Source organism: Strix uralensis, chromosome 2 (genome assembly GCF_047716275.1).
Source record: "Strix uralensis isolate ZFMK-TIS-50842 chromosome 2, bStrUra1, whole genome shotgun sequence".
In the NCBI taxonomy this organism is placed as follows: domain Eukaryota; kingdom Metazoa; phylum Chordata; class Aves; order Strigiformes; family Strigidae; genus Strix; species Strix uralensis.
Genome location: NC_133973.1, coordinates 120,458,275 through 120,483,266, shown reverse-complemented (window position 1 = coordinate 120,483,266; position 24,992 = coordinate 120,458,275). Strand labels below are relative to the sequence as shown.

At 40.6% G+C, this 24,992-nt stretch overlaps 1 protein-coding gene across 1 annotated transcript in view; it reads left to right on the top strand.

Annotated features, from left to right (window-relative positions):
• DDX10 (DEAD-box helicase 10) overlaps positions 1–24,757 on the top strand; it is a 186,680-nt gene extending 161,923 nt beyond the window's left edge. Inside the window, exons 17-18 of the mRNA XM_074860118.1 lie at positions 11,576–11,709; positions 24,081–24,757. Of these exons, the coding sequence (XP_074716219.1) occupies positions 11,576–11,709; positions 24,081–24,267 (321 nt within the window). The 3' untranslated portion in view covers positions 24,268–24,757. The remainder of the gene's footprint in view (positions 1–11,575; positions 11,710–24,080) is intronic.
• The last annotated feature ends 235 nt before the right edge of the window (positions 24,758–24,992 follow it).

Here is a 24,992-nt window from a genome sequence, read left to right as displayed (position 1 = left end):
GGATTAAAGGGAAGACAGGGACAGGTGACATTATAGTGGGGGTCTGCTAGAGGCCACTCGACCAGGAAGACCGAGCGAATAAGGCCCTCTATAGACAGACAGGAGCAGCCTCACATTCACAAGCCCTGTTCCTCATGGGGGACTTCAACCACCCCAATATCTGTTGGAGGGACAACACAGCAGGGCATAAGCAATCCAGGAGGTTTCTGGAATGCATTAATGATAACTTACTTCTCCAAGTGACAGAGGAGCCAATGAGGAGAGGTGCTATGCTAGACCTTGATCTCACCAACAAGGAGGGGCTGGTGGGGAATGTGAAGCTCAAGGGCAACCTTGGCTGCAGTGACCATGAAATCATCTCCTCTTTGTGAACAGAGAAGGACTGATGGGTGATGTGGCAGTTGGAGGCAGACTAGGGCACAGTGATCATGAAATAATGATACGAGTTCTCTATTCTTAGAGAGGCCAGGAGAGGGGGAAGCAGAACTGACATCCTGGACTTCCAAAGGGCTGACTTTGTCTTGTTTGGGCACCTGCTTGACAGGATCCCTTGGGAGATGGTCCTGAAGGGTATAGGGGTCCAGGAAGGCTGGGCGCTCTTTAAGAAGGAAGTCTTAATGGCTCAGGAGCAGGCAGTCCCCAGGTGCTGTAAGAGAAGCCGGCGACAGAGAAGACCACCCTGGCTAAACAGGGAGCTTTGGCTGCAACTTAGGGAGAAAAGGAGAGTTTACAGCTTTTGGAAGAAGGGGCTAGCGACTCACAATAATTACAAAGATGCTGTGAGGCTGTGCAGGGCAGAAATCAGGAGGTCTAAAGCCCAGCTGGAAATTAATCTGGCTTCAGCAATCAAGGACAACAAGAAATGTTTCTATAAGTATGTGAGCAGCAAAAGAAAGACCAGAGACAGCCTCCATCCTCTGCTAGACGCAGGAGGGAACATGGTAACAAGTGACAAGGAAAAGGCTGAGGTGCTTAATGCCTTCTTTGCCTCAGTCTTTAATAGCAAGACTAGTTGTACTGAGGGAATCCAGCCTCCTCAGCCAGAAGACGGAGACTGGGAGAACGACCCCCTCCGCATTCCAGGAGGAGATAGTCAGTGACCTACTGCATCACATAGACACACACAAGTCTATGGGACCAGAGTGGATACACCCGAGGGTGCTGAAGGAGCTGGCTGGGGTGCTCGCCAAGCCGCTTTCCATCATTTACCAGCAGTCCTGGCTGACTGGGGAGGTCCTGACAGATTGGAAACTGGCCAATGTGACGCCCATATATAAGAAGGGTCGGAAGGGTGATCCGGGAAGTTACAGGCCTGTCAGCTTGACTTCGGTGCCCGGGAAGCTGATGGAGCAGCTCATCCTGAGTACCATCACACAACACATGCGGGACAACCAGATGATCAGGCCCCGTCAGCATGGGTTTATGAAAGGCAGGTCCTGCTTGACAAACCGGATCTCCTTTTATGACAGGGCAACCCGCTTACTGGATGAGGGAAAGGCTGTGGATGTTGTCTACCTTGACTTTAGTAAGGTCTTTGACACTGTTTCCCACAGCATTCTCCTGGTGAAACTGGCTGCTCGTGGCTTGGATGGGCACACGCTTCACTGGGTAAAAAACTGGCTGGATGGCCGGGCCCAAAGAGTTGTGGTGAACGGAGTTAAATCCAGTTGGTGGCCGGTCACAAGTGGTGTCCCCCAGGGCTCAGTTTTGGGGCCTCTCCTGTTTAACATCTTTACTGATGATCTAGACGAGGGGATCAAAGGCACCCTCAGCAAGTTTGCGGATGACACCAAGTTGGGTGGGAGTGTTGATCTGCTCGAGGGTAGGGAGGCTCTGCAGAGAGATCTGGACAGGCTGGAGCGATGGGCTAAGGCCAACTGTATGAGGTTCAATAAGGCCAAATGCCGGGTGCTGCACTTGGGTCACAACAACCCCCAGCAGCGCTACAGGCTTGGGGAGGAGTGGCTGGAGAGCTGCCAGTCAGAGAGGGACCTGGGGGTGTTGATTGACAGCCGGCTGAACATGAGCCAGCAGTGTGCCCAGGTGGCCAAGAAGGCCAATGGCATCCTGGCTTGTGTCAGCAATAGCGTGGCCAGCAGGGACAGGGAAGTGATCTTACCCCTGTACTCAGCACTGGTGAGGCCGTACCTCGATTCCTGTGTTCAGTTTTGGGCCCCTCACTACAAAAAGGACATTGAATTACTCGAGCGTGTCCAGAGAAGGGCAAACGAAGCTGGTGCAGGGTCTGGAGCATGTGTCGTACGAGGAGCGGCTGAGGGAACTGGGGTTGTTTAGTCTGGAGAAGAGGAGGCTGAGGGGAGACCGCATCGCCCTCTACAACTACCTGAAAGGAGGTTGCAGAGAGCTGGGGATGAGCCTCTTTAACCAAGTAACAAGCGATAGGACAAGAGGTAATGGCCTCAAGTTGCGCCAGAGAAGGTTTAGACTAGATATTAGGAAGTATTTCTTTACAGGACGGGTTGTTAGGCGTTGGAATGGGCTGCCCAGGGAGGTGGTGGAGTCCCCATCCCTGGAGGTGTTTAAGAGTCAGGTTGACATAGCACTGAGGGATATGGTGTAGTTGGGAACTGTCAGTGCTAGGTTAACAGTTGGACTAGATGATCTTCAAGGTCCCTTCCAACCTAGATGATTCTGTGATTCTGTGAATGAGGCTTTGAGCAACCTCATAGAGTGGAAGGTGTCCCTGCCACGGCAGGGAGGTTGGAACTAGATGATCTTCAAGGTCTCTTTCAACCCAAACAATTCTATGATTATATGATTTTGTCCTTTCATTTTCCACCGATGACAGATTATGTGTTTTCTGTTTCCTGAAGTGAACTCTTCTGTAGCTTCTCCCTGTACTAGCATTTCCTGACCTTATTCCACACATAATATTATGCTTTATCTGAATTCCCCAAGTAACAGTAACTCAGAAATTAGTGTTAATTTGGGGTTTTTTGTGTTGAAGTTGTTTTACTTTATTTTAGACCTGAAAAATTGTGTTTCTTTTAATTAGTTGATCTAAAAGGTCTTGTTTCATTTAAATCTTTCTTGTTCTTCCTATTTGGCATTTCTAAGACATGCCTTTCGTATTTGTTCGCATAGATAAAATTGTTATCAGTGGATATTACGATTTTCTGTCTTGACTTCTTCAGTGTGTTCACCACCTCCCTTTATGAATTCCATTTTGCTCCATTAGTATCTATTCAAATTGCTGCTGCAAAGTTACCTCTCTTCATGTGTCTCCACTTAGCTTTGAGCACTCTTCATGGCCTCTCATCTGTCAATTGCTATTAAGAGCTTAGTTCTCATCAGTTATTGCCCACTTGCTTATTTTTCAAGAACCACCTTGATGGGTTTTTTTGTCCTCAGCTTTTCCTCATGCCTAAGCAAATCTAATAGTGGATGGCTGCAAGTCTCCCTCTGAAGCTTTTTCAGTTTCTTCATGCAGGATCCCCTTTACAGCAATGCCTGTGGAAATAGGAGAAGGCAGGTCTCCGGCTGTGTCATGCCCATTTGCTCATAATCTTCCTCAGGCAGCTCTTGCTTCCTTGTCCTTCATCAGGCTGCGTTCATCTGTTCTCTCGTGTCTTTTACTTAACCCTTGTGCTCTCTGGGCCAGGAGTTGCCTTCTGCAAAATTTTGTAGAAAGGTATTAATTGCATGCAAAGGTGCATTCAACAACAAAAATTAATAATAAATGACCCTGCAAGCATGCAGCATCAGTCAGGTGCTTTCTGATTTACTTGTTACTTGTTTGCATATTTGAACAAATGTGAATCTTTTGCTGCTGCTAAATGGATACTGAATGAGGGAAGACAAGGGCTTGTTCTCACAGCAAGCAACTGAGTCAGTGCTGTGAGCAGCAGTGCTACTTCTGGGTTTCTTTTTCTCAGTTCTGTATGTTCCTCAGTTCCTCACTATGAGGAATTAATTTGATTCGTATTTTTCTCCCTGTAAATGTGCTATTTTACATACATGTTTTGTACCAACATTTAGAGTATGTGACTTAAGCAGTACAGTGAAAACATTAAAGTCTTGTAGGACAAGCACTTAATGCCAGTGTTGCTGTTTCTTGTGTACTGAATACAAATCACTTTTTTGAAGAAAAGAGCAGAACTGACCAGTTTACAGAATTACATTACTTACAAGGTTTCCCTTCAGATTATTTCATGTCAGTGCTGCTGTTGATCTGTTTATTCTTGAAAAATACACATCACTAAGCAAAGAGTAGTCTCAGCTCCCAGTCTCTGCTGTGAGTAGTGGTGGTGGGACACCTCTGCTGTGTCATGGCAGAGGATGCAGTTCCTTCAGGCTTGTTCAAAAGTGCCAAAAGACAATACAGAGAAAATTCTCTTGTGTAGACACCATCTCTGTGGACATATGCTGAGGTTTCCTGGAGAAGACTGATGTGTTGAAATGTTTGAACACAGACTACTTTGGAGAATTACTTTCTGTATTTGAGCTGACAGCCATGACTGCTGTGAACCTAAAAGTGGAGAGAAAGAGGGAGTGTAAACAGATAGTCCAAGGATTTGTGTGGAGAACAGAAGTTGAAAAACAGTTTTCTGCATTGTGGTTTTCTCTTTTTTTTGAGGGCCTTAGACTTTTGGACATGTCTATTGACATGTTTAATTCTCCCAGACTTTTATACTCTTTTTTTTTTTTAAGGCACAGTGAGTAAAACCTGATTTTCTTTTTTCCTGTACTACTTGCTCACTTCTAAGCAAAATGATACCTGACAACCTAGTATTAGAAAGCTTTCAAAATAAAAATTGTTTAGACTTTTCTGATTTGAAGCCTTTGCATTATTAAATGCTTTAAATCAATCTTGTTTCAGACAGGTATTTAGTGTGTGTGGTAGCATCTCTGTCTAGCTGCTGGCATGACAGGTGTGGAAACCTTTATCCATTTCTAGAGATGAAGCTACTACTCTGTTAATTCGAATGCTGGAGACATTTATGGTACTAAAGATCCTAGCTTTGATCTTTTATGGCAAATAAAGCACCTCTGTGCTCATGCCCATATTTCATTGCACCAGAACTATTAGCTTGCACTCCTGTGAAATCTGTGTACAAGCAACCTCTGAAGTCAAGAGTATATTCAGTAGGTTAAGCCCTTTTACTGGTCAGAATTTCATATATTCCAGTGTGTATTTTGCTTCTGGTGCTACCCACCTAGTAACTTAGTTTCTTTTAAGTTGTATTTTCATGTCTGTAATATGAATTATATTTAAGTTAACAATATAGTTGTTTTATCTTGACCTTTCTCACCAGGATTATATTAGTCTGCCCTTTTGTTAAAATCACAATGATAATTGTGTCTAGTAACAACTTGAAGAATCTTGTCTTTACAATAAGTATTCCACATGGGTCTTATAAGAGCAAATAAAAAGATGAAAAGCATAAGGTCTAGCTGTGAGATGTACCTGCTATAATTCAAATGCAGGTAAGAGCAAATACATTTTAAAAAAAGTCTTTGAGTAGATTTAAAAGTTCTCAGCATTTCACTTTGAAGGTAGATGAGTTTGTAATTGTAAATTTACCAAATTATATTACCTTTATATGCATTCATTATGTTGCTGTTAGTTCTGTCTATATGGATTGTAAGTACTTTGTAGAGATCAAGTCTACAGATAAAACATATACTTACTACTAGGAAACCAACAGAAACTTTACTAATATAAAAAAGCCAGAAGTGAATGTGTGGCAATTTCTACGATTTTTGTGTTTTCAATCATTCTGAACTGTGCTTGTGGCAGGAGCCATTTCCTGCACAAATTGCTTTGCTATAGTTACACAGCAAAGATTTGAATTTCAATATATATGCATCCGTGTGTGCTGGTTTGGAACACAGGCTTACGCATTCACTGACTATAAAATGCAGGGCATTTAGGAATACCAAGAAAGCAAATTAAGTATTTTCATATACATCACTTGAGACCACTGGTAAAAGCAAGAATCTGCTGGGTAAACTGGGCTAATTATATTATTTGAGATGTTAGACTGCTTAAAAAGAAATAAAGAATGACTGGGTGAAATTGAACCTTAGTGTGACTGCCAGTGCTTGGGAATGCTTGGAAGATGAAGCTAAGAGTTGTGTCTCTCTTCTACTGAAAACCAAGAATGATATTCTATAAAATGGTGTGAAAAACAGGAGCTATGGCTAACTCCTCCCAGAGCCTGAGGATCAGTTAGATCATCTTAGTGCAAAGACTAACGTGCAACTTTGGTTTCTCCAGTCTTTGGTTGTCAGCCTTTCTGGCCAGACCCATGCAACTTGGCCAATCCTGAAACAGTTGACCCTGTTCATGTCCACATCATCTCCTTTCTGTGGCATGCCTTGAATGCATCTGTGTGCTTCAGACCAAGAGAACAGAAGGTCCTGCAACAACAACCTGTTCTCTGCTCTTCCCACCCTTTTGTATATAACTTCCTCCTTATTCATAAGAAGAAACAAGCCTAGGAGGAGTGGCAAACCCAATTGTGGAATAGATGTGTATGCCACTCTCCTGGCTTAACCCTAGCCAACAACTAAGCACCACATGGCTGCTTGCTCACTCCTCCCCTGTCCCAGTGGGACAGGGAGGAGAATTGAAAAAAAAAGTAAAACTTGTGGGTTGACATAAGAACAGTTTAGTAACTAAAATAAAATATAATAATACCAATAATAAAACATTATAATAATTATATTGATTATGAAAATTAATATACCAAAAAGAGAAATAAAACCCAAGAAAAGATAAGTGCTGCACAATGCAATTGTCCACCATCTGCTGACTGATGCCTGAGCAGTGATCTGCCCCTCTTGGCCTACTCCCCCCAGTTTATATACTGAGCATTACGTTCCATGATATAGAATATTCCTTGGGCTAGTTTGGATCAGCTGTCCTGACTATGCTCCCTCCCACCTTCTGTACCCACTACTAGGAAGAAAATTAACTCTATCCCAGATGAAACCAGGACAGTCACCTATTAGAATTAATTTTCAATGTTGATGGAGATGTCAAAGGGTAGATGACAACAGGAAGAAAGCTCACATGACTTGGTCACAGTTCATGAAGGTTAACCTTAAGTGCTACTGCACACAGAAATGTGGTTGAAAGTTGGCCTCTCCCCTCTTAGCTTGCAAGGTCCTTTCCTCAGTGGAAGTGATGTTTGGATTTGAAGGCTACAGATGAGCATCAGATAGTATGGAGTGTAGTTGTCCAATTTTGGCATGGTTTAGACAGCTCTTTGGATGTCAGATCAGCACTTGGTTCACTCCACTGGCTCCCAGTCAGTTTTCAGTATCGTCTTAAGGCTTTCGTCTTGATCTTCAAAGCAACTATTGGATCAAACACCCCAGCTACATCAAAGGCTGTATTTCTATTTGTGAACCACCAGAATAGCTGTATTCCTGTGGGGCAATGTAGATGATGAAATATCAGAGCAACCATGCATTGGCTGGGGACACAGTATTGTGGGTTGGGGGTACAGGCTATGGAAAAAAAAACCTGTGAGGAATCAGGTGAATCCAGAGTAAGATGTTCTAAAGGAAATGCTACTAAACCTCTCTGTTTGTGAATGTGTTCCATCATAAATATGATCCAGAAACAATTCCCATTTTTATTTGAAAAATAATTGTCAAGAAGAATAAAATTAATAAAATTTGGAATTCTGTCAGATCATGGAAGGGATTATATTTTTAAATATCCTTTTATATGAGCTGTAACATGCTAAATTTTTAAAAGTTGTGTAGGGTAACCTCCTAGCAGTATTTAAAGCCTACCTTTTCTTAGCATTAAAGTCATAAACACCACTTACTAGGAAAGGCCATATTATCAGCAAAAGCTAAAGGGTGGCATAACTCAAAAGGAACTGAATATTATGTATGTATGACTGTGGATGGACTCAAATCAAGTCTGATCGACTTCTAAACAAAGCTTAAAGGTTTTGCTTTTAGCTGATCAGAAACATTCCCCCACTGTGCTTTATAAAGTACTATGCACAGAACTGATAGTGCAAAAACAATTATTTTTCCTCCCTCAGCCTGCTAGCTAGGAACTGATAAATTGCTTAAAGGATTGAACATAAAATTTGCAACTCCAGACAATTTAATTGGGTAAAAAAATAAATACCTATTAAATTAGATATAAATTAAATACCATAATAAATATGTATTCTATAAATTAAATCTTGGAAAATACAACATTTTTTATGTATGTGCAGGTTTTCATGGTATGTTTTTTCAGTTCTCCATTTTTATCTGATGGTAATACATAATTTCACCTGAATGCCTAATGTCTGGTAGAAATGAGACATCATTCTGCTATTTTGAACATTTGAGTCCCCTGAGTGTCTGTTTTCATAAAAAGGTATATAAATTTCTTCATTTTAAGCTTCTCTTAGCCCGCCTAACATGTTTACCTGAGCTTCACCAGCCATTCAGCCTACTTTATGAAGAGAGGAAGTTGTCACTATGTCTTGTAATGAAGACAACGAGAAGTTGAGTCAGAGGTATTCTGACAAGAAGCAGGGCAAAAGCTCTAGAGGAACTTGCCCTGTTTGCCTCATCTGGTGTGCATTTCCAAAATGACAATAGTAAGGTAGAGTGTGATCATTGTTGACTTGGTACAGTGTGGAAGGTTGAAGGCAACAAGTTTTCCAAAACCTCCAGCACAGAAATTTTGCTGAATTTTTCTAAAATGTTGAGTTTGCATAAGAAGAATCTCCTTATACCTCAGAGGGAGACTATGTGAACACAGAAATATTTTCATCTCAATGCCATGATCAAACCAAAAGTCTTCATGCAAAATTTCTGTGGAACTAGATTGCAAAATACATGGGCCAATTCGGTATAAAAAAAGAGAGAGCTTGTCACCCCTGACCAGAATGAAAATAGCAAGATGATTGCCACTGAATCCCGTTCTCCTGACCAGCCTGATGTGACGTCTGAATGGGTTTCCTTCCACAGTTAAACTTTTATAATAAATACACACTCCAAAGCACATTGTTGCTAACCTTGGACATAAAGTACAGGTGGTCAAAATCTGTTCTTCAGTTAATCTCTTCTTTGATAACGATTGCTATAAGAAGAATCTAATCCTGAGTCTGTAAATTGCACCCTATTTGTATCTGAAGAACTTCTAGAAGTGTTATCTTGAACTATGATTTTATTTTTTTTTCTCCAGCTCTTGTGGTGAGTAACGTGAAGTTAAGTCACAGTGTTTCTTCTTCCTGACTGGCTGATATAAATTTGAAGCAAGAGGGGAAAAATGATGAGTTTCTGTTGTTCATCTGTGAATGATAAACATTCATGTTCAAGTTCTTAACAATTTCAGGGTCTTATGAATATTTTAATGAATATGTAACTGCTAATAGGGTTAAGAAATAGGCATCTTTGCCAATTATTTCTTTTGTTATAGTAAGCATTACCTTGAACACATCTCTGCAAATTTCTGCTGGAAAAAAATGAATATGTAATGAAAGTCAAGATTTGGTCTGTATATGTGTAATTGTCTTATGTGTGCATACATACATGACAAAACTTAGGAAACAATGCAGTCTCAACATTTTACTGACATAACTGAGAATATGAATGAACAGCCCAAGACTTAAAAGGTGACTACCAGTAAATGGTAGTATTACAGAAATCTGTTGCATAGTGTCACACGTACATGTTAAAAACTACTTTGTTCCATACAATAGTTTTGAATACTACTACTTTTTTATTTATTTATTTAATATACAATTGGTATGCACCAGTTGTGTTGAAAGAATAGATGCAGTGGGAGGGACAAGTAAAGAGCAAATATTTGATGTTTAAAGAAATTGAAATAAACTGTAATTTAATGCAGAATGCTTTTAAAATATGGAAATTCACTAGCAAAAAGGTGACCTTCAAAATAGTTTTCTGTTGAGGTAGTAGCGCTCTGTAATATTGTACTAAAAGATGAGCTAGAAGATAATTTTTGTAAGCAAAAAAATGCTTTTAAAAAACCCACAAAACCAAACCCAACTTTGTTGTGAAGTAGCACCTGAAGTTCCCAGTAATCAACGTGCTTTTCAGTTGGGGGTTATGTTACCTTAGGCAGTTTACAGTGCTGCTGAGTCTGACAATGCTTTTAGTGATTTTATATGCCCAGCTGTACAATTACCTTTTTAGTATTTCAAAACAGTCAAGAACAAAACCTGTGTTTAGTATGGGGTTTTTTCTGCCTTCTGATTGAAAATCTGGCTTTTATCCCTTTCTTCTGCTTGTTTTCAGAGCACTGCAGAAGTGTCACTGGACAAGCAATAAGGGACTGTTGCTGTGGTGAATAATCTTACCCTTCACCACCTCATTTCCTTTTGCTCACTCTATATGCAGATATAAAAGGGACCTTTGGTATGGTTTTGTTTGATTCGGGGTTTTTTAAAATTTATTCTTATTGTGGTGAGGTGTGTGCACATAAGGACGGTGTTCTTTTAAAGCCTGGTGATAGATGGAAATAGTGATGAATTACAACAAAAATGGACTTTAATGATGTGATGTTATTCATAGAATGAAGGATCTTTGAAAGGGGTACTGTTTTGGAAACTCAGCTGTGTGCACATTGCTTAGATACATAAACAAAAGGTAGCAGTCTTTAATTATAGTTTCTTCACATTTGTTTTTGCTTTTCAGCATAAATATGCATGGTTCACATTGCTTGGAAATGCCTGTAAGCTTTTTGTTTGCATTTTTCTGTGCATATACAATTGCATATGCCCTCCAGTCCGTCTGCTTTCTTCATGCCTGTTAGCAAAAATTTACAGAAGTGGTGCCACCGATTCAGGACTGCATGGAGCAGAACCTATATCTGCAAAAGCAGTCAGCTTTATTATATTATCCAAGACTTTTATGGAGCAGCATCTTCTGTGCCCTCTTTGTTAAGGAATTAGTGAGACATCCCCTCACCCTGGGGAAACTTGCCAATGCCAGCAGCCCATCCTGAGACATGCTGCAGGGTCGGAGGGAAGATGAACCCCAGAGAGGAGGGATGAGGGAGTCTGAGAGGAAGCCTGAAGAACATGCATCACTTGTGGTGGATGGCTGAAACTCCCTTAGAGCAGCTAATTCCGCTTAAGCAGCATTTTGGATTTTAAGTGCAAGGACACCCGGATGAGTTTTAAATCAGAGTATTTAATGAAATACACCCTACAGCAGTGATTAATGTGACCACAAGCTCATATCTCTTTGCCAGTGTGTTTCTGAGAGACAGTAAAGCCTCATATTACTTAAACACTTGCTCTCAGATGGCTGTTGATTATTTGCTGTCCAAATCTCTCTTACATTTGGTAGATTTAAGGTGACGATATTGGGAAGGTAGAATTTGAACATAAATCCTTGTGCTTCCTTTTTGAATAATATTTCTTCAACCTTTAACAAACAGCCTTGGAGGAGAGCACTGATGATGACAGAAAATGGTTCCATTTTCCTGGCTGTAATAGCAGTGGTCTTTGACTGCAATTGAGGACAATGTTTTTTGTTATGGCATACCTATTAATTGGGTTGTGGCAAGTAACATGGACTTGTTTGCATATCTTGTAACTCTTCATTTGTCACCTGGCAGGTTGAAGAGGAAACAGTGGCCTTTCTTGCTCACAGTGGAAGTGAAGAAGAGTTTGATCCAAGTACTCTTCCAGATCCTGACAAATACAAAGATTCTGATGAAGAGCAGGATTCGGAAAGCGAAGATAGCTATAGGTATGTATACATCTTCCACGTTCATTTTGAAATGTTCAAGTTTTTTAGAAACTGCTTTGTTTAGATGTTAGGAACTCATTTTACAGTCATCCTCTTGTTCCTGGGACTTAAGTTTGTGAGGTAGGTGCTGAACAGAAATCTGTGCTAAAGGCTATTATTTTCTTTTGTGAAGCTGTATGAGAAAGATTTTTGAGTCAGGGTTGAAGGGATCTCAGTGAGACTTTCCACATGCAAAAACCTTGACTAATTCCCTGGAGGTTTCATGTGTTTCTGTGGTGAGTTCATCCTGACTGGATGCCAGGTGCCCACCAAAGCCACTCTATCACTCCCATCCTCAGCTGGACAGGGGATAAAAAATACAACAAAAGGCTTTTGTGGGTCAAGATAAGGACAGGGAGAGATCACTCACCAGTTACCATCATGGGCAAAACAGCCTTGACTCGGGGAAAAATTAATTTATTGCCAATCAAATCAAAGTAGGGTAATGAAAAAATAAAAACAAATCTTAAAACACCTTCCCCCCACCCCTCCCTTCTTACCGGGCTCAACTGCATTCCTGATTTCTTTGCCTCCTTCCCCTCAGTGGCACAGGGGGACAGGGAAGGGGCATTGAGGTCAGTTTATCACACGTTGTCTCTGCTGCTCCTTCCTCCTCTGGTGGAGGACTTATCACACTCTTTCCCTGCTCCAGCATGGGGTCCCTCCCGTGGGAGACAGTCCTCCACAAACTTCTTCAATTTGAGTCCTTCCCATGGGCTGCAGCTCTTCACGAACAACTCCAGAGTGGGTCCCTTCCACAGGGTGCAGTCCTTCAGGAACTGGCTGCTCCAGCGTGGGTCCCCCACAGGGTCACAAGTCCTGCCAGCAAACCTGCTCCAGCGTGGGCTCCTCTCTCCATGGGTTCGCAGGTCCTGTCAGGAGCCTGCTCCAGCGTGGGCTTCCCACAGGGTCACAGCCTCCTTCAGGCATCCAGCTGCTCTGGCGTGGGGTCCTCCATGGGCTGCAGGTGGAGATCTGCTCCACTGTGGACCTCCATGGGCTGCAGGGGCACAGCCTGCCTCACCATGGTCTGCACCACGGGCTGCCGGGGAGTCTCTGCTCTGGCGCCTGGAGCACCTCCTCCCCCTCCTTCACTGACCTTGGTGTCTACAGAGTTGTTTCTCTCACATATTCTCATTCCTCTCTTCAGCTGCTGTTGCGCAGGTTTTTTTTCCCCTCTTCTGAAATACGTTATCACAGAGGCACTACCTCTGTCGCTGATGGGCTCGGCTGTGGTCAGCGGTCTTGGATCCAGCTGGCATTGGCTCTGTCAGACATAGGGGAAGCTTCTAGCAGCTTCATACAGAAGACACCCCTGCAGCCCTCCACTACCAAAACCTTGCCATGCAAACCCACTACAGTTTCAGAAATACATTTCTCTACTGTCACGTTACAGGTTCTGTTTGAAAGGAAAATCGTTGAAGGCATTTCAGGATTTGGATGAGCCCTCTGTACCTGTGCTATATTAAATAAATTTGTGTACAGTGAAACTTGCTAAGTTTTATGATTCAGTGTTGCTCAGACTCTTCAACACTACAAATGATATGGAATCTGAGTTAGAAGTAAATATATGATAAAAATAACAAGGTTAAACTTTTCTTCTTAATTTAAAACAGTGTTTTTAATTATATTAACAGAAAAGCACAGGGTGGGGGGGATCCGTAGTTGATGGCAACATACTGCAGTTCTTCAGCACGTACTGCGGGAACGTGGAGGGATACTGCATGAAGTCCTGTGTGGTTTTTGTCATTGGACAAGAAGTCCAACTAGTGTGTTTCTGATAAACAGCCTGTCATGTAACAGATTCAGAAACATAATCTTGACACTTAAATGAGATCTTTATTTTAAATGAGATCTTTATTTTTCTGTCTTCTAGATGTCTAGGTTCATAAATCTCTTGCTTTTCATGTCTGAATCGGCTAAATCTTAGTGGCTAGATTGTCCCTAGCCCCTACACAGCAGTATGTAAGACTCTGTGTTGGGACATGGATTTAAGGACTGAATAGCTCAAAGTTAACAGGCTGGTAAGCATGTCACCTGTAGCCCATTCAGCAGTGTGTTGGTGAATAGAACTGACGAGGATGGGGGAAATACATCCCCATAATCATACATGGTCATTGATTTTAAAAAATATTTTTCTTGTTTTTAGTATGCTAGGTTTACACATGTAAGTTTAATACCACGTAGACACAGTTTAATCCTATTTGGTTTTCCATTTAATTGGACTTGTTCTTACTTGAGTTACTTTTCAGGGAATATTTTCTTGGAACTTTGATGTCTATAGCATTTCAGTTAACCAAAGGAGATTAGTGTTGAATGTAATTTGGGCTGAAGAGAGTAACTTTGAGCACAAAAAATACGCTCTATATATATGATTCAACTGGAGTTGAGATGGATTTTTCTCCGCCATGTATTAAGGCTTGTCAGGTTTTAATTTACTGAGCGTACTGTAAATATGTTGATTGAACTATGTTTGGAGGTGACTTTAGAACAAAGTGCACCATTAGAACATTTTCCATAGTACACTGCTATTTACATTGTATCTGTGTATTTGATATACAACTTAAAATCTAAGAGGGTTTTACCAATGAAATTTTCTTTTTTTAAATTACAAATTTTGCCTTGACCCTGGCAAAGGATCATTTATTTGGAAGGTTGGATTTTATTTGCTCTTTGGAACATAGTCATATGTGGAAGCTAATTCGTCTAAAAATCATATTTCAGATTTTTAATAGGAGACACCAAGGCTCATCAGATAAAACATATTTTCTGTTACAATTTCTTTAAGATGATATATGAATTTAAGATCTTCTATATGTTTGAAAACATAGTTGATGGCCATTTAAAACCTCAACATTATTCAGTTATTTAAAGGGTGGTCTTGCAAAGAAACTGTTAAAACATAAATTTTGTTATGATTTTCACATACAATATCAGCACATTCTTGCTCTGCAAACCCTGCTGCCTTGCACAGTTACATTTTTTTGGCATTAATTTTATGACTACAGAGTTGCAATTTGCTTTTGCTTCCGTAAGTAAAATGTTTGTGTAAATCTGTCATATCCATTTAGTGCTCTGGGGGGTTATAATCTGGCTGGGTCACTCTTTTGGTATCAGTTTTGCGCATTTAAGCTTTCCCTGGCTAGGAGCAAGCCATTCTTGGGTTAACAAACATGTCTCAAGCACTGCTATCACTTGAAGCTTCATAACCAGCCTCTGTCAACTTCAGGACACAGTACTGGTCTCAGTTGTTTGCCCTGACTTTTGGTTGACTTTTTAATAATAAGAAAGGTCCTTAACTTCCTCCAAAGGGATTTTTAAAGGTTTTTGTTCATTTTTCCATCTTTACACAATTAATACTTTCCTGCTTTTCTGTCTTGTCTGTGTTTGCTGGAGGACTAGGGCAAGGGATAGTAGATGTTTTCAGCCTTTGTTACGAAGGCAAGAGGACTTAAATTTGCAAAGTGAATCAAATTGCTTCAAGTTCTTATCCATCATTTGAGCTGAACAGGAGTTAACAAGGACCCAAAGAGCAGTTTCAAACAGCCTAGCTAGACCTGACATTCAGAGCTTTCTAGAAGAGGCCACATCAGTTTAGGCACTGCTCTGATGGGGAAAGTACTACAGATAAACCTGAAACATCAAAGACCAGAATTTTGTGTTTATTATCAGCAGTGATTTCCAGAAGCAGATAGCAGAGGCATTGGTATTGTGTGATATTATAGCTGGGGACAGGCTGGTAGTGGATTTGTCAGTCATTGCTAAGGATAGTAATTAAATTGAAGTGAGAACAGCCAGGGCAGGTATGCAAAAGAAATAGGAGTGTGAAAAACTGTGGCATGCTCACAAGGGTAAGAGCAGTGGGCGACAACATACTGATGGATAGATAGATTTGGAAGATGAGAGGGTCCAGGACAAAATTACATTTCTAGGAGTGCCTGAAAGGAGCGTGTTAGAGTTAAGAGCCATTGGTGACTACAGTGCAGCATGTGGCAATTAATCCTGTGCTGGCTTGAGCCTGCCTAGGGAACATCATTCATGTCTTTACAGGCTAAATGGATTTGGCCAGGTGCAGGTTTAAGTACTGGCACATGATTGTCCATATTGTCCACAACTGCTGTGACTTCGGATGGTGCCAACTAGAGCTCTTCTGGGCAACATCCCAGTGTATTTTGGTGCAGTAGGACAGGCCAAGGACTGTTTCCAGTAGGCAGTGTTGATGTAGCCACATTTCTTTTAGGTGTGTGTGGGTGAAAAATGTAGTGGTCTGTTCTCTAGCTCTGAGGTCAGCTTTGGGGCTTAGTGTAGGTATGTCTGGAGACTTGTGAGGTGCTATGAGCACCCCTTAGGAGGCTTGTGTGAAAGCAGAGGCACAACTGAAAGAGGAAGATGCAGTGAAGGAAATTAATTTAGGGCTGGATAAAGATGAAATCCAGAAAAGGAAGAGAATTTGAATGATCAATAAGCCTCTGGATAAAGGAAAGTGGTAGCTGAAGAGACTGGTAGTGAGTATAAGGCCATGGAGAAGTAGTATTGATTTTGCATGAGGGAGGAAAGAGGTGGAGGAGATGTATGCATGAAAGGAGGAGGGAGGATGATGGGGATCTGGTAGACCAAGAAGAATAAATATGAGAACAGGCAAGAAATCTTGCTGCTAGCGGGAAGGAGGGGTTTCTGTTAAATCAACACTCATGCCTCAGGCCCCTCCCTTAGTGCTGTCACTGAATTGTATGATGAGTTGCTTTTGGGGCTGGGAAATATTGACTTAATGATTTTAACAAAAACAAATCAGCTGAGAGTAGCACACAGTGAAGTTAGGCTTTGAGATTAGAAAATACAACTCTCTTCTGGTTTATATTTCCAAAATTCAGAGATACTGCACAAAATTTTGGATTAAAACAGAAATATGTTGGGCTATACTAGCTGATACTTGCTTTAAGAGAAGAAAAACACTTCTGAAAGGGATAATTCAAAGCAAATGTGTGAGACCTAGGGTATCTTCCTTCATAAATCTTTAAAAACAGACCATCTGTCCATGGTTTAATAAGTTAAAAACATTGTTAATCTTCTCCCTCCACTCCAGCATTTTTCTTTAAATTGGGGGAGCTGTACAAATCATGAGTTAAATTTGCCTTTGAAAAAAATTCCCTTCTAGCCGTACCTCTACAAGCAAAGTAATTAATGACTCCAAGCATGTAATATGAGATTAATTTTTGTATATCTAGCAACATTCATCATATTTGGTTTAAGGCTATCAATGTAAATTGTTAATGAGGTGAAAAATTTAAGTGTATCGAATAGGGTGGAAGAAAAGCAGCTGGATTTCTTAAATATTCATTTTGCAGTCAAACTGAGTTTCTGATATTTCTAATCCCTCAACCTCTTTAAACTAAAAATGTTGAGGAAGTTACGATTGACCTCATCGTTACCGTCTTTAATAGGTGTGACTGATCTCATTAATTCTTAGATCAGCATGGAAAAGATCTTGGACACGAGGGGAAAGGAGAAATGTCTTAGTTGTGGTACTGTTTTGTTTGTGACTGTAGCTGGTCACCAGCTGATGGGTGTGCAAGTCAGCAGTCAGTGCTCCTTGGTTGTGTACCTTCCTTTATTTATGAAAATTATGGGCAGATTGCAGTTTCTTATATCTTCTTCTTAAACTAGTTAACTTGTTAAGTTTCATGTGGTTCTTGGTGTGGTTATTACATTGTCTTTTGAGATGATTCATCTGCAAATCATGGTGCTCCCTATTATTCAGGTCATACCTGTGACTTTGTGATGGCTAGAAAAGCACCCTAAGACAGACATTGTAAAAGGTCTCTGTTTAAGGGCTTGATCATGTTGTTTAGCTGCAAAATTAGACATTGAGACATTGGATTGTTGTTGACAGAGATGTGATATTCTTATGCCATGAAAATCTTTATAATAGTTATACTCTTATCTCGCTATATGAAATGGACCTGATGGTAGAATTTCCTAGTGAAATTTGGTAACCTGTGCTCTGCAGGTCAGACTAGATCTTGCTGTGGTTTCTGTAAATTTGTCAGCCACAGAAATTATCTTTAAAAAAACAAAAAAAAAAAAAGAAAGAAAAAAATGTGGTATGTCATTGGCAAGTGTCTGCATGAATGAAGGAGAAATGATATGAGTATTTACTGAAACTCTGCAGTTCAGAAATTAACTGTCAACAACTGGAGGATGATAGTGGTCACACAAAAGAAAAGGAGAGGAACAGATTTAAGAATGTCGGTGTCAGATGAAGCTGAGGAGGAGTGAATGCATGCAAGGGTTAAGTAGGTGGTTAGCAGCATCTACAAAGGCAGCAGCACATTTCAGGGAAGGTTAAGCCTCTGACAGAGGGACATACAGCAAATCAAAATGGTTTCATTGAAGCCACAGTCACCTCTAGCTGGAGCAATTTCAACCCAGAGCAGTGATATTTGATCCGTATGACAATCAACCCCTGAATGATTTCAGGTTTTGGACTGGTGTATAAAGATAAGCTAAAATTGCTTAGCCCAAATACACTGAATGGAAACTCCAGTGGTCCAGGGCTGTGTCAGGTACTGCTGCTTTATGGTGAGCAATGTCTGCAATGGGAACAGGGAAGAAAAGTGTTGTTACAGCTTCAGATATCTGATTCGAATCCACTGCCACTTGTCCATGAGAGCCTTTAGAAACTAAAGGTGACCTCAGAGCAGAAGTGAGATGTTGATGGTTGGTTTTAGTGCTTTTTCCCATCAAATCTTCTGTATACTTCCCATGCAATAGTAAGAAATATTAAGCATACTCTCCTGCTGGTCTGGTTCTCGTTTACTTTTTTTTTTCCCCCTTCCAGATTATGGTACTTTAGCTCCACGACAGACTTGTCTTTTGTGTTTAGTACCATTGCACTGGTATTTCATTACGAGTAGATTATTTGTCCCTTTTCCTGCAATTGTTTTTTATAAATGCAGTTTTAGAGCTGTTTGATTTACATCAGTGGAATGTCCAGTAAGAGAATCTTATAATCTTAAAATCATTTAGGTTGGAAAAGACCTTTTAAGATCAAGTCCAACTGTTAGCGTAGCACTACCAAATCCACCACTAAACCATGTCTCTAAGCACCACATCTACACATCTTTTAAATACCTCCAGGGATGGTGACTCAACCTGGGCAGCTTGTTGGAATGCTTGACAACCCTTTCAGTGAAGAAATTTTTCCTATTATCCAATCTAAACCTCCCCTGGCACAACTGGAGGACATTTCCTCTTGTCCTATTGCTTGTTACTTGGGAGAAGAGACCAACACCCACCTGGCTACAACCTCCTTTCAGGTGGTTGTAGAGAGTGATAAGGTCTCCCCTCAGCCTCCTTTTCTCCAGGCTAAACAACCCCAGTTCCCTCAGTTGCTTCTCATAAGACTTGTGCTCTAGACCCTTCATGAGCTTCGTTGCCCTTCTCTGGACACGCTCCAGCCCCTCAATGTCTTTCTTGTAGTGAGGGGCCCAAAACTGTATTCAAGGTGCGGGCCTCACCAGTGCTAAGTACAGGGGGATGATCCCTTCCCTAGTCCTGCTGGCCACACTATTTCTGATACAAGCCAGGGTGCTATTAGCCTTCTTGGCCACCTGGGCACACTGCTGGCTCATATTCAGCTGGCTGTTGACCCAACACTCCCAGGTAAGCCTGTAGCGTTGCATGGGATTGTTGTGACCCAAGTGCAGGACCCAGCACTGAGCCTTGTTGAACCTTATACAATTGGCCTCAGCCTGTGGATCCAGCCTGTCCAGATCCAGGAAATAACAGACCATGATACATTTTCATTACCATTTCTATGTGCTGTAGCACTCTGACAGCAAGTAAGAAAGAAGCTGCACTGGGCTTTATGGAAGGGACTGCAGTAATTAATCTTCATTAGGATTGCTGCCATGGCCTTGTGAATTAAAATTTATTATGTGGAAAAAGGTTTGTGGCACAGCATGTTTGATTAGTAGAATGCGAATATTTATGGGATAAATTATTCCTAACTTTTCTGAACTGTATTTTATTAGCAGGTTCATTTATTATTCCTGTACATTTCTTTGGGAAAGAGCTCATGTGTGCTATATTGCAGCTTGGAAACTTGACTCATGGCCTGCAATTCATTGTCAAGAGTGGTTTGTTTCCAGAGCATTGCTGGTAAACCTAGGCTCCAAAGTAAGCTCTCATAAACGTTAACTGAAGCAGAGCCCGTCTAGAGATCTCACAGTACCACATTGTTTAAACAACAGCAACTTGGCTGCGTGGCCACACATTTCAAATGGCTGACTCTCAAGCACTTAAGATCTAAACCTCACAGCTTGTCAAGACTTGAAGCCCAAAAGCAAGTTAAATACTAACAATTAAAAGCTTTCTATTTTTTCCTGGTATCCCCTCAAAAAACACTTGCGAGATTATTTTTAGTAGTTAAATCAGTTTCTTGGTGTATAGCTATCAGAATCATCGTTAGATCCCCCGTTTCCCAAACACCATTCATATGTGCTGGCATTTACTTAAGGGACAGGATTCATAAACTGTGCTTTGGTGTTTGAGTAATAAATATTACCTATCAAATGATAGTATCTTCCTGTGTTGTTACAGCTGTGCAAACAGTGACCACAGAAATTACTGTGCCTGTTGGTAAGTCTCCTGTTAGTACCTCCTCGCCTGTGTAAACAGAGCCCATCCCAGTAAATCCCTCCATCAGGCAGCTTCAGACCACATGGGTCGTTCAGGCATCTGAAAAGCTGAATTGCACCAGATGGTAAAAGGAAGGAATTGTAATCCAGCTGCACATGCTGCTTTCTAAGTGTTATAAATAGAAGACGAAAAGATGCACTGGCTTTGGTTTGGATCTGAATTGTGGGGTTGCTTTCTAACTGCATTGTTCTGTTAGAAAATAGTTCACCTTTGAATAACTTTATTTTGTTTTGGCTATTTTTGGATGCCAGCTGGTAGTGCATCAGTTTGTGTGTTTGTGAGGAATAAGGGTCCATTTATGTCCATGGGAAGTGACCAACAATAAAAAGATTGGCTCTGCAGGGTGGGCTGACAGGCCTTTGGTCAATGGAGACAAAGGAGGAATTCATTTGACAGTAAGTGCAGAAGTCATCCTTAGGTGCTTTCACACACTCAGCCTTCTTACACGCGCACCTGAGAATTACACCTATTACATCTCCTCCACAGAGCTTTCTGTCCAAACAGCTAACGAGAAGCACCCAGATGGAGTACAGGATATCCTTTGGCATCATGATGCCAGACATCTCCCTGGTGATTTTCCCGGTTCCTTTTAAAATTGCCACTTTCACCCTTTGTAAAAGCTACATCTCTGACTGATCCCCCAGAGCAGTACAGCCCCTCCTCCACACCACCCAAAGCACTGCTGGTAGAAATCCATCCTGCAGGAAGAGAGTTGGGGGTTGGAGTAGCTGATCTTTAAAGGTTCCTTCCAACCCAAACCATTCTGTGGACAGGCACTGTCTGTCTTCTCTCTGCATCTTAAAATTACGAACGTCTTATTCACACATTCCACATGATTCTGCTTTCCTTCGTAAGTTGCCTTTATCAGCTACTGTTTTGCTTCTAGTTTTTGTGCATCATGAAAACACAAGCCTTTAGCTCTCTTCGTCGCTTGGTGGTTTTGCTGCTGTTGCTTCTTGTGTTATGCATTCCTCCTTATTCACCTCTCCAGCTCTACAGCCCAGTAGGGGTCAAATTAGTGTGAAAATACGCCTGCTAACTTGTAGATACATCGTTAGTATCCACTAATAGAGCATCATGATCCCTCAGTAATAATAAGAAACAACTTGACTCAGCATAATCTTCCCACAAAGCTTATGATGAAAATTAATCACAATTGTGTTGATGTGCTTTTGTTTGAGGAAAAAATTAGAAATCTCACAGTTCCTTCTGAATGTGTTTTATATTTAATTGTTATACCTTACAGCCAGCTGGGCCTATGGGCGTCTGAAACTCCAAAAATGAATATATTTTTTGGTGTTTAGTCTGCTATTTCATAACTTGTGAGATTTTTGCATTGTTTTAATTGCTAAGATGTTTTGCACAAATGTCCTAGATGAAGCATTAGTCGATTATGAATGCAAACTGGGCTTCAGAGTCCATTCAAATGCTGGAAATAATTCGTTCTTCTGCAAACGAGCTAAAATGCTTTTACTTAATGAGATTTCAGCCTTTTAAAGTGCACCCCTATACTCTGTTCTGATCAAATTGAACACCATGAAACTCCAGCCCAAACCCACACTGGCCACTTGGAAAAGTGGGAGGTCTTAGTGCTTTAGAGTAATTTCATATACTGTCAGTATAGCTTCAGCATTTATGGAACATCTTAAGCACTACAGAGAGAGAGAGAAAGTCCTTTCCCCAGAAAAGGAGTAAACGGAACGTTGGTAGCAAGCACTGAAAAGCCAGCCCCTTGCAAATGACAGTTCAAAGCCAGCAAAGTTGCTATATCCTTTGAAATGTCCCAATTTTAGGAAAAGTATTTGGTGCACAGTCATCAGTTATTCATAGAATCATAGAATAGTTTGGGTTGGAAGGGACCTATAAAAATGGGCATGGGCAGGGACATCTCTCACTAGGTCAGGTTGCTTTACACTATTCCTTTTGGATAGGCAAGTAAGGGCAATATAGAGGTAGAGTGGGTTTTTTAGTTTTAATTGTGGGAATGCAGCATGTTTCTTACAGGATTTCCTTCCTCTCTCTGTGCTGTAATGAGTAGGCAGGAGTTGGCACAGTTCATCTGTGGAAGGTGGGATGGATGAGAGAGGGAGGCAGGTCACACATCTGCCATCCAGTGCAAGGCCATCGGATCTCATGTTACTCCTTTGTCTTGATGAAGAGGCAGCCAGAAAACACAGTGTACGAGCCAGGAAGAGGAGGAGGTGTTGTGCTGCCGATCCTTCTCAGAGAGCATTCAGGAACTTCTTGCAAACTGCCCTGTTTTGGGGTTAGTGTTTGGGTTAGGCTAGTTTCCAGTGAGTGGTGAAACCAGTGTTTCACAAACTGGTAACTGGTCCTATTAATGGAAAAAGACAGTGGACGCCTGAATTGGGTTCCTGTGCTGTGTTGGTTTGAAGGACAGTATTCCCCAATTTGAGCTATTTGTTGTAAAAACTGTTTCTAATTGTTAAGTCTAAACAGTATTTCTGAATGAAACATTTCACAAACATTACATTTACACTTAAGCAATTATAAAAATTAAAGCAATTAAAAAATACTTGTTGAAACCCTTCTTTTTTTGGAAGTAAATTGAATCTTCTGGGTAGAAATCTGCCAAATTTTAATTGAAAATCTGAATATAACTATTTTAGATAGTTAAAACTCAGGTCTTTGAAGTTCCATTTTTATTTTTGTTATATTCTTTAAAATACAAACATGAAAAACTGAGAATGCCATTTTGTTTCAGTTAATTTGTTTGGAGAGAATGGTTTGGGGTGCAAGGGGTTGCATTCTGCCTTTTTTGCTATGAATCCTACCCTACAGCATAGGACAACCAGCTCTCTATAACCTGGTACATGGATATTATATTTTAGAATATATTTTATTAATTAGATTATTTTAATCTTAGATGAGATGATTTATAGCAAATTTTCTATGTTATGGACAAATACCACATGAAGATAAGGAGGAAAGCATGGAAAAACATGAAGAAGGAAAGCTTGGGCTTTCCTCCTGTGTCTGTCATGTGATAGAAGTCAAAGTATTAAAACAGATATGCAGCCATTTCATCCAGATTGAAGACTGCAGCAGAAGAAATAGGAATTCACTAGGGAAAATACCTGGGTTTGGGATTTTCTTCCTCCTCTCATGGCAAAGAGGTAGTTAATATATTCCAAGGAAAGCTTTTCAAAGAAGGGGAAAGAGTGGCTTGAGTGAGATGGACCCACATCAAAACTGTATGAAGTGTAGGATTCACCAATGAAATGACAGTTCTCATATTTTTATTTTTGTTGCATGTTTATTTTAGACAAGGTCTTGAATGTATGTCAAGGTCCACAGACATATCACTAAATCAGTTTTGTCAAGTTGTCTGTCACTCTATAAGGCAGCAAATATTAGATAAGACTGATAGCAATATCTTGATATACTGTAATCAATTAAGACAGCAGAACATCCACCACCACCTGGGCCTGAAAGCAGTTCTAATTTAGACATTCAGAGTTCATCGGCTTCTGTTGCTTCTCCCTTCTGAATTGTGATTTTGTTTGCTCTTACCTTGACATAAATTTGCCTTGTTTAAAATGAACTGTTTGATTACATGATGATATTGATTACCGCAGTTGTTAAAAAGACTAATTGATTTGTTTCTGCAGTGAACTTGAGAAGAGTGAAAGAAAGAAAAGAAGCTGTAGCAACAGTACTGCAGCAGAAGAAATTCCACTAAAAAGAAAGAAGGCGAAATTCAGCCAAGAGGAGGACCCCTATTTGCCATTAGATACTGGGCTTTCTCTGGCAGAGGATGAAGAGCTTGTACTACATCTGCTCAACAGTCACGGCTAATTATTTTTCTGTGCATTTTCTTTTCTGGGATGTCTCCACAATTTTGTCAGTAGTCTGCACAAAATGAATTTGGCAGCTGGGCAGCTGGGTACCAGTGGACGTAGATAAATGAGTTCCATGTGCAATGGGATTGCCTTAGATTGTCTCACAGATTATAGACAGTATTTAGTTTGATTTATAATGCTTTCTAAACGAACTTTCCAACCTAAATCCCCAGATGTCATTTTGCAGTAACATGTTCATAATTTAAAATCTCCAAGTTCTGAAGCAATTATCTTTTTTTATTTTAATCTTGCTTTAAATAAAAACAGGATGCTCCTTTCTTGACTGTGTCAGGTTTGTTATTTTAGAAGATAAATGTGTATTAAAATTATTAAAGAAATACTGTTGGCAGCTCAAATCATATTACACAGAAGAAAAAATGTATTTTAAGTATCATGCACATATTTTAAAAATATTTTAATAAAAATTTCTGAAGCCTTGGTGTAAACTTTTGGTGTCTCTTTCAGCTTTGTTATGAAAGCATTTATTTATCCTTCAGTTCTCATTTCTATTAGGAAACTGCCACTGATGTTAGCCAATTCAGAAAACTACTTCTAGAAGCTAAAACTGAATCTTGCATTTGAATCCCATATGAATGAGAACAGAGTGATGCCACAAAAAGGTGGAGCATAACACTGCCTGATAAAATTGGTTACAAGGTAGATTTTGTGGCAGACTTACAA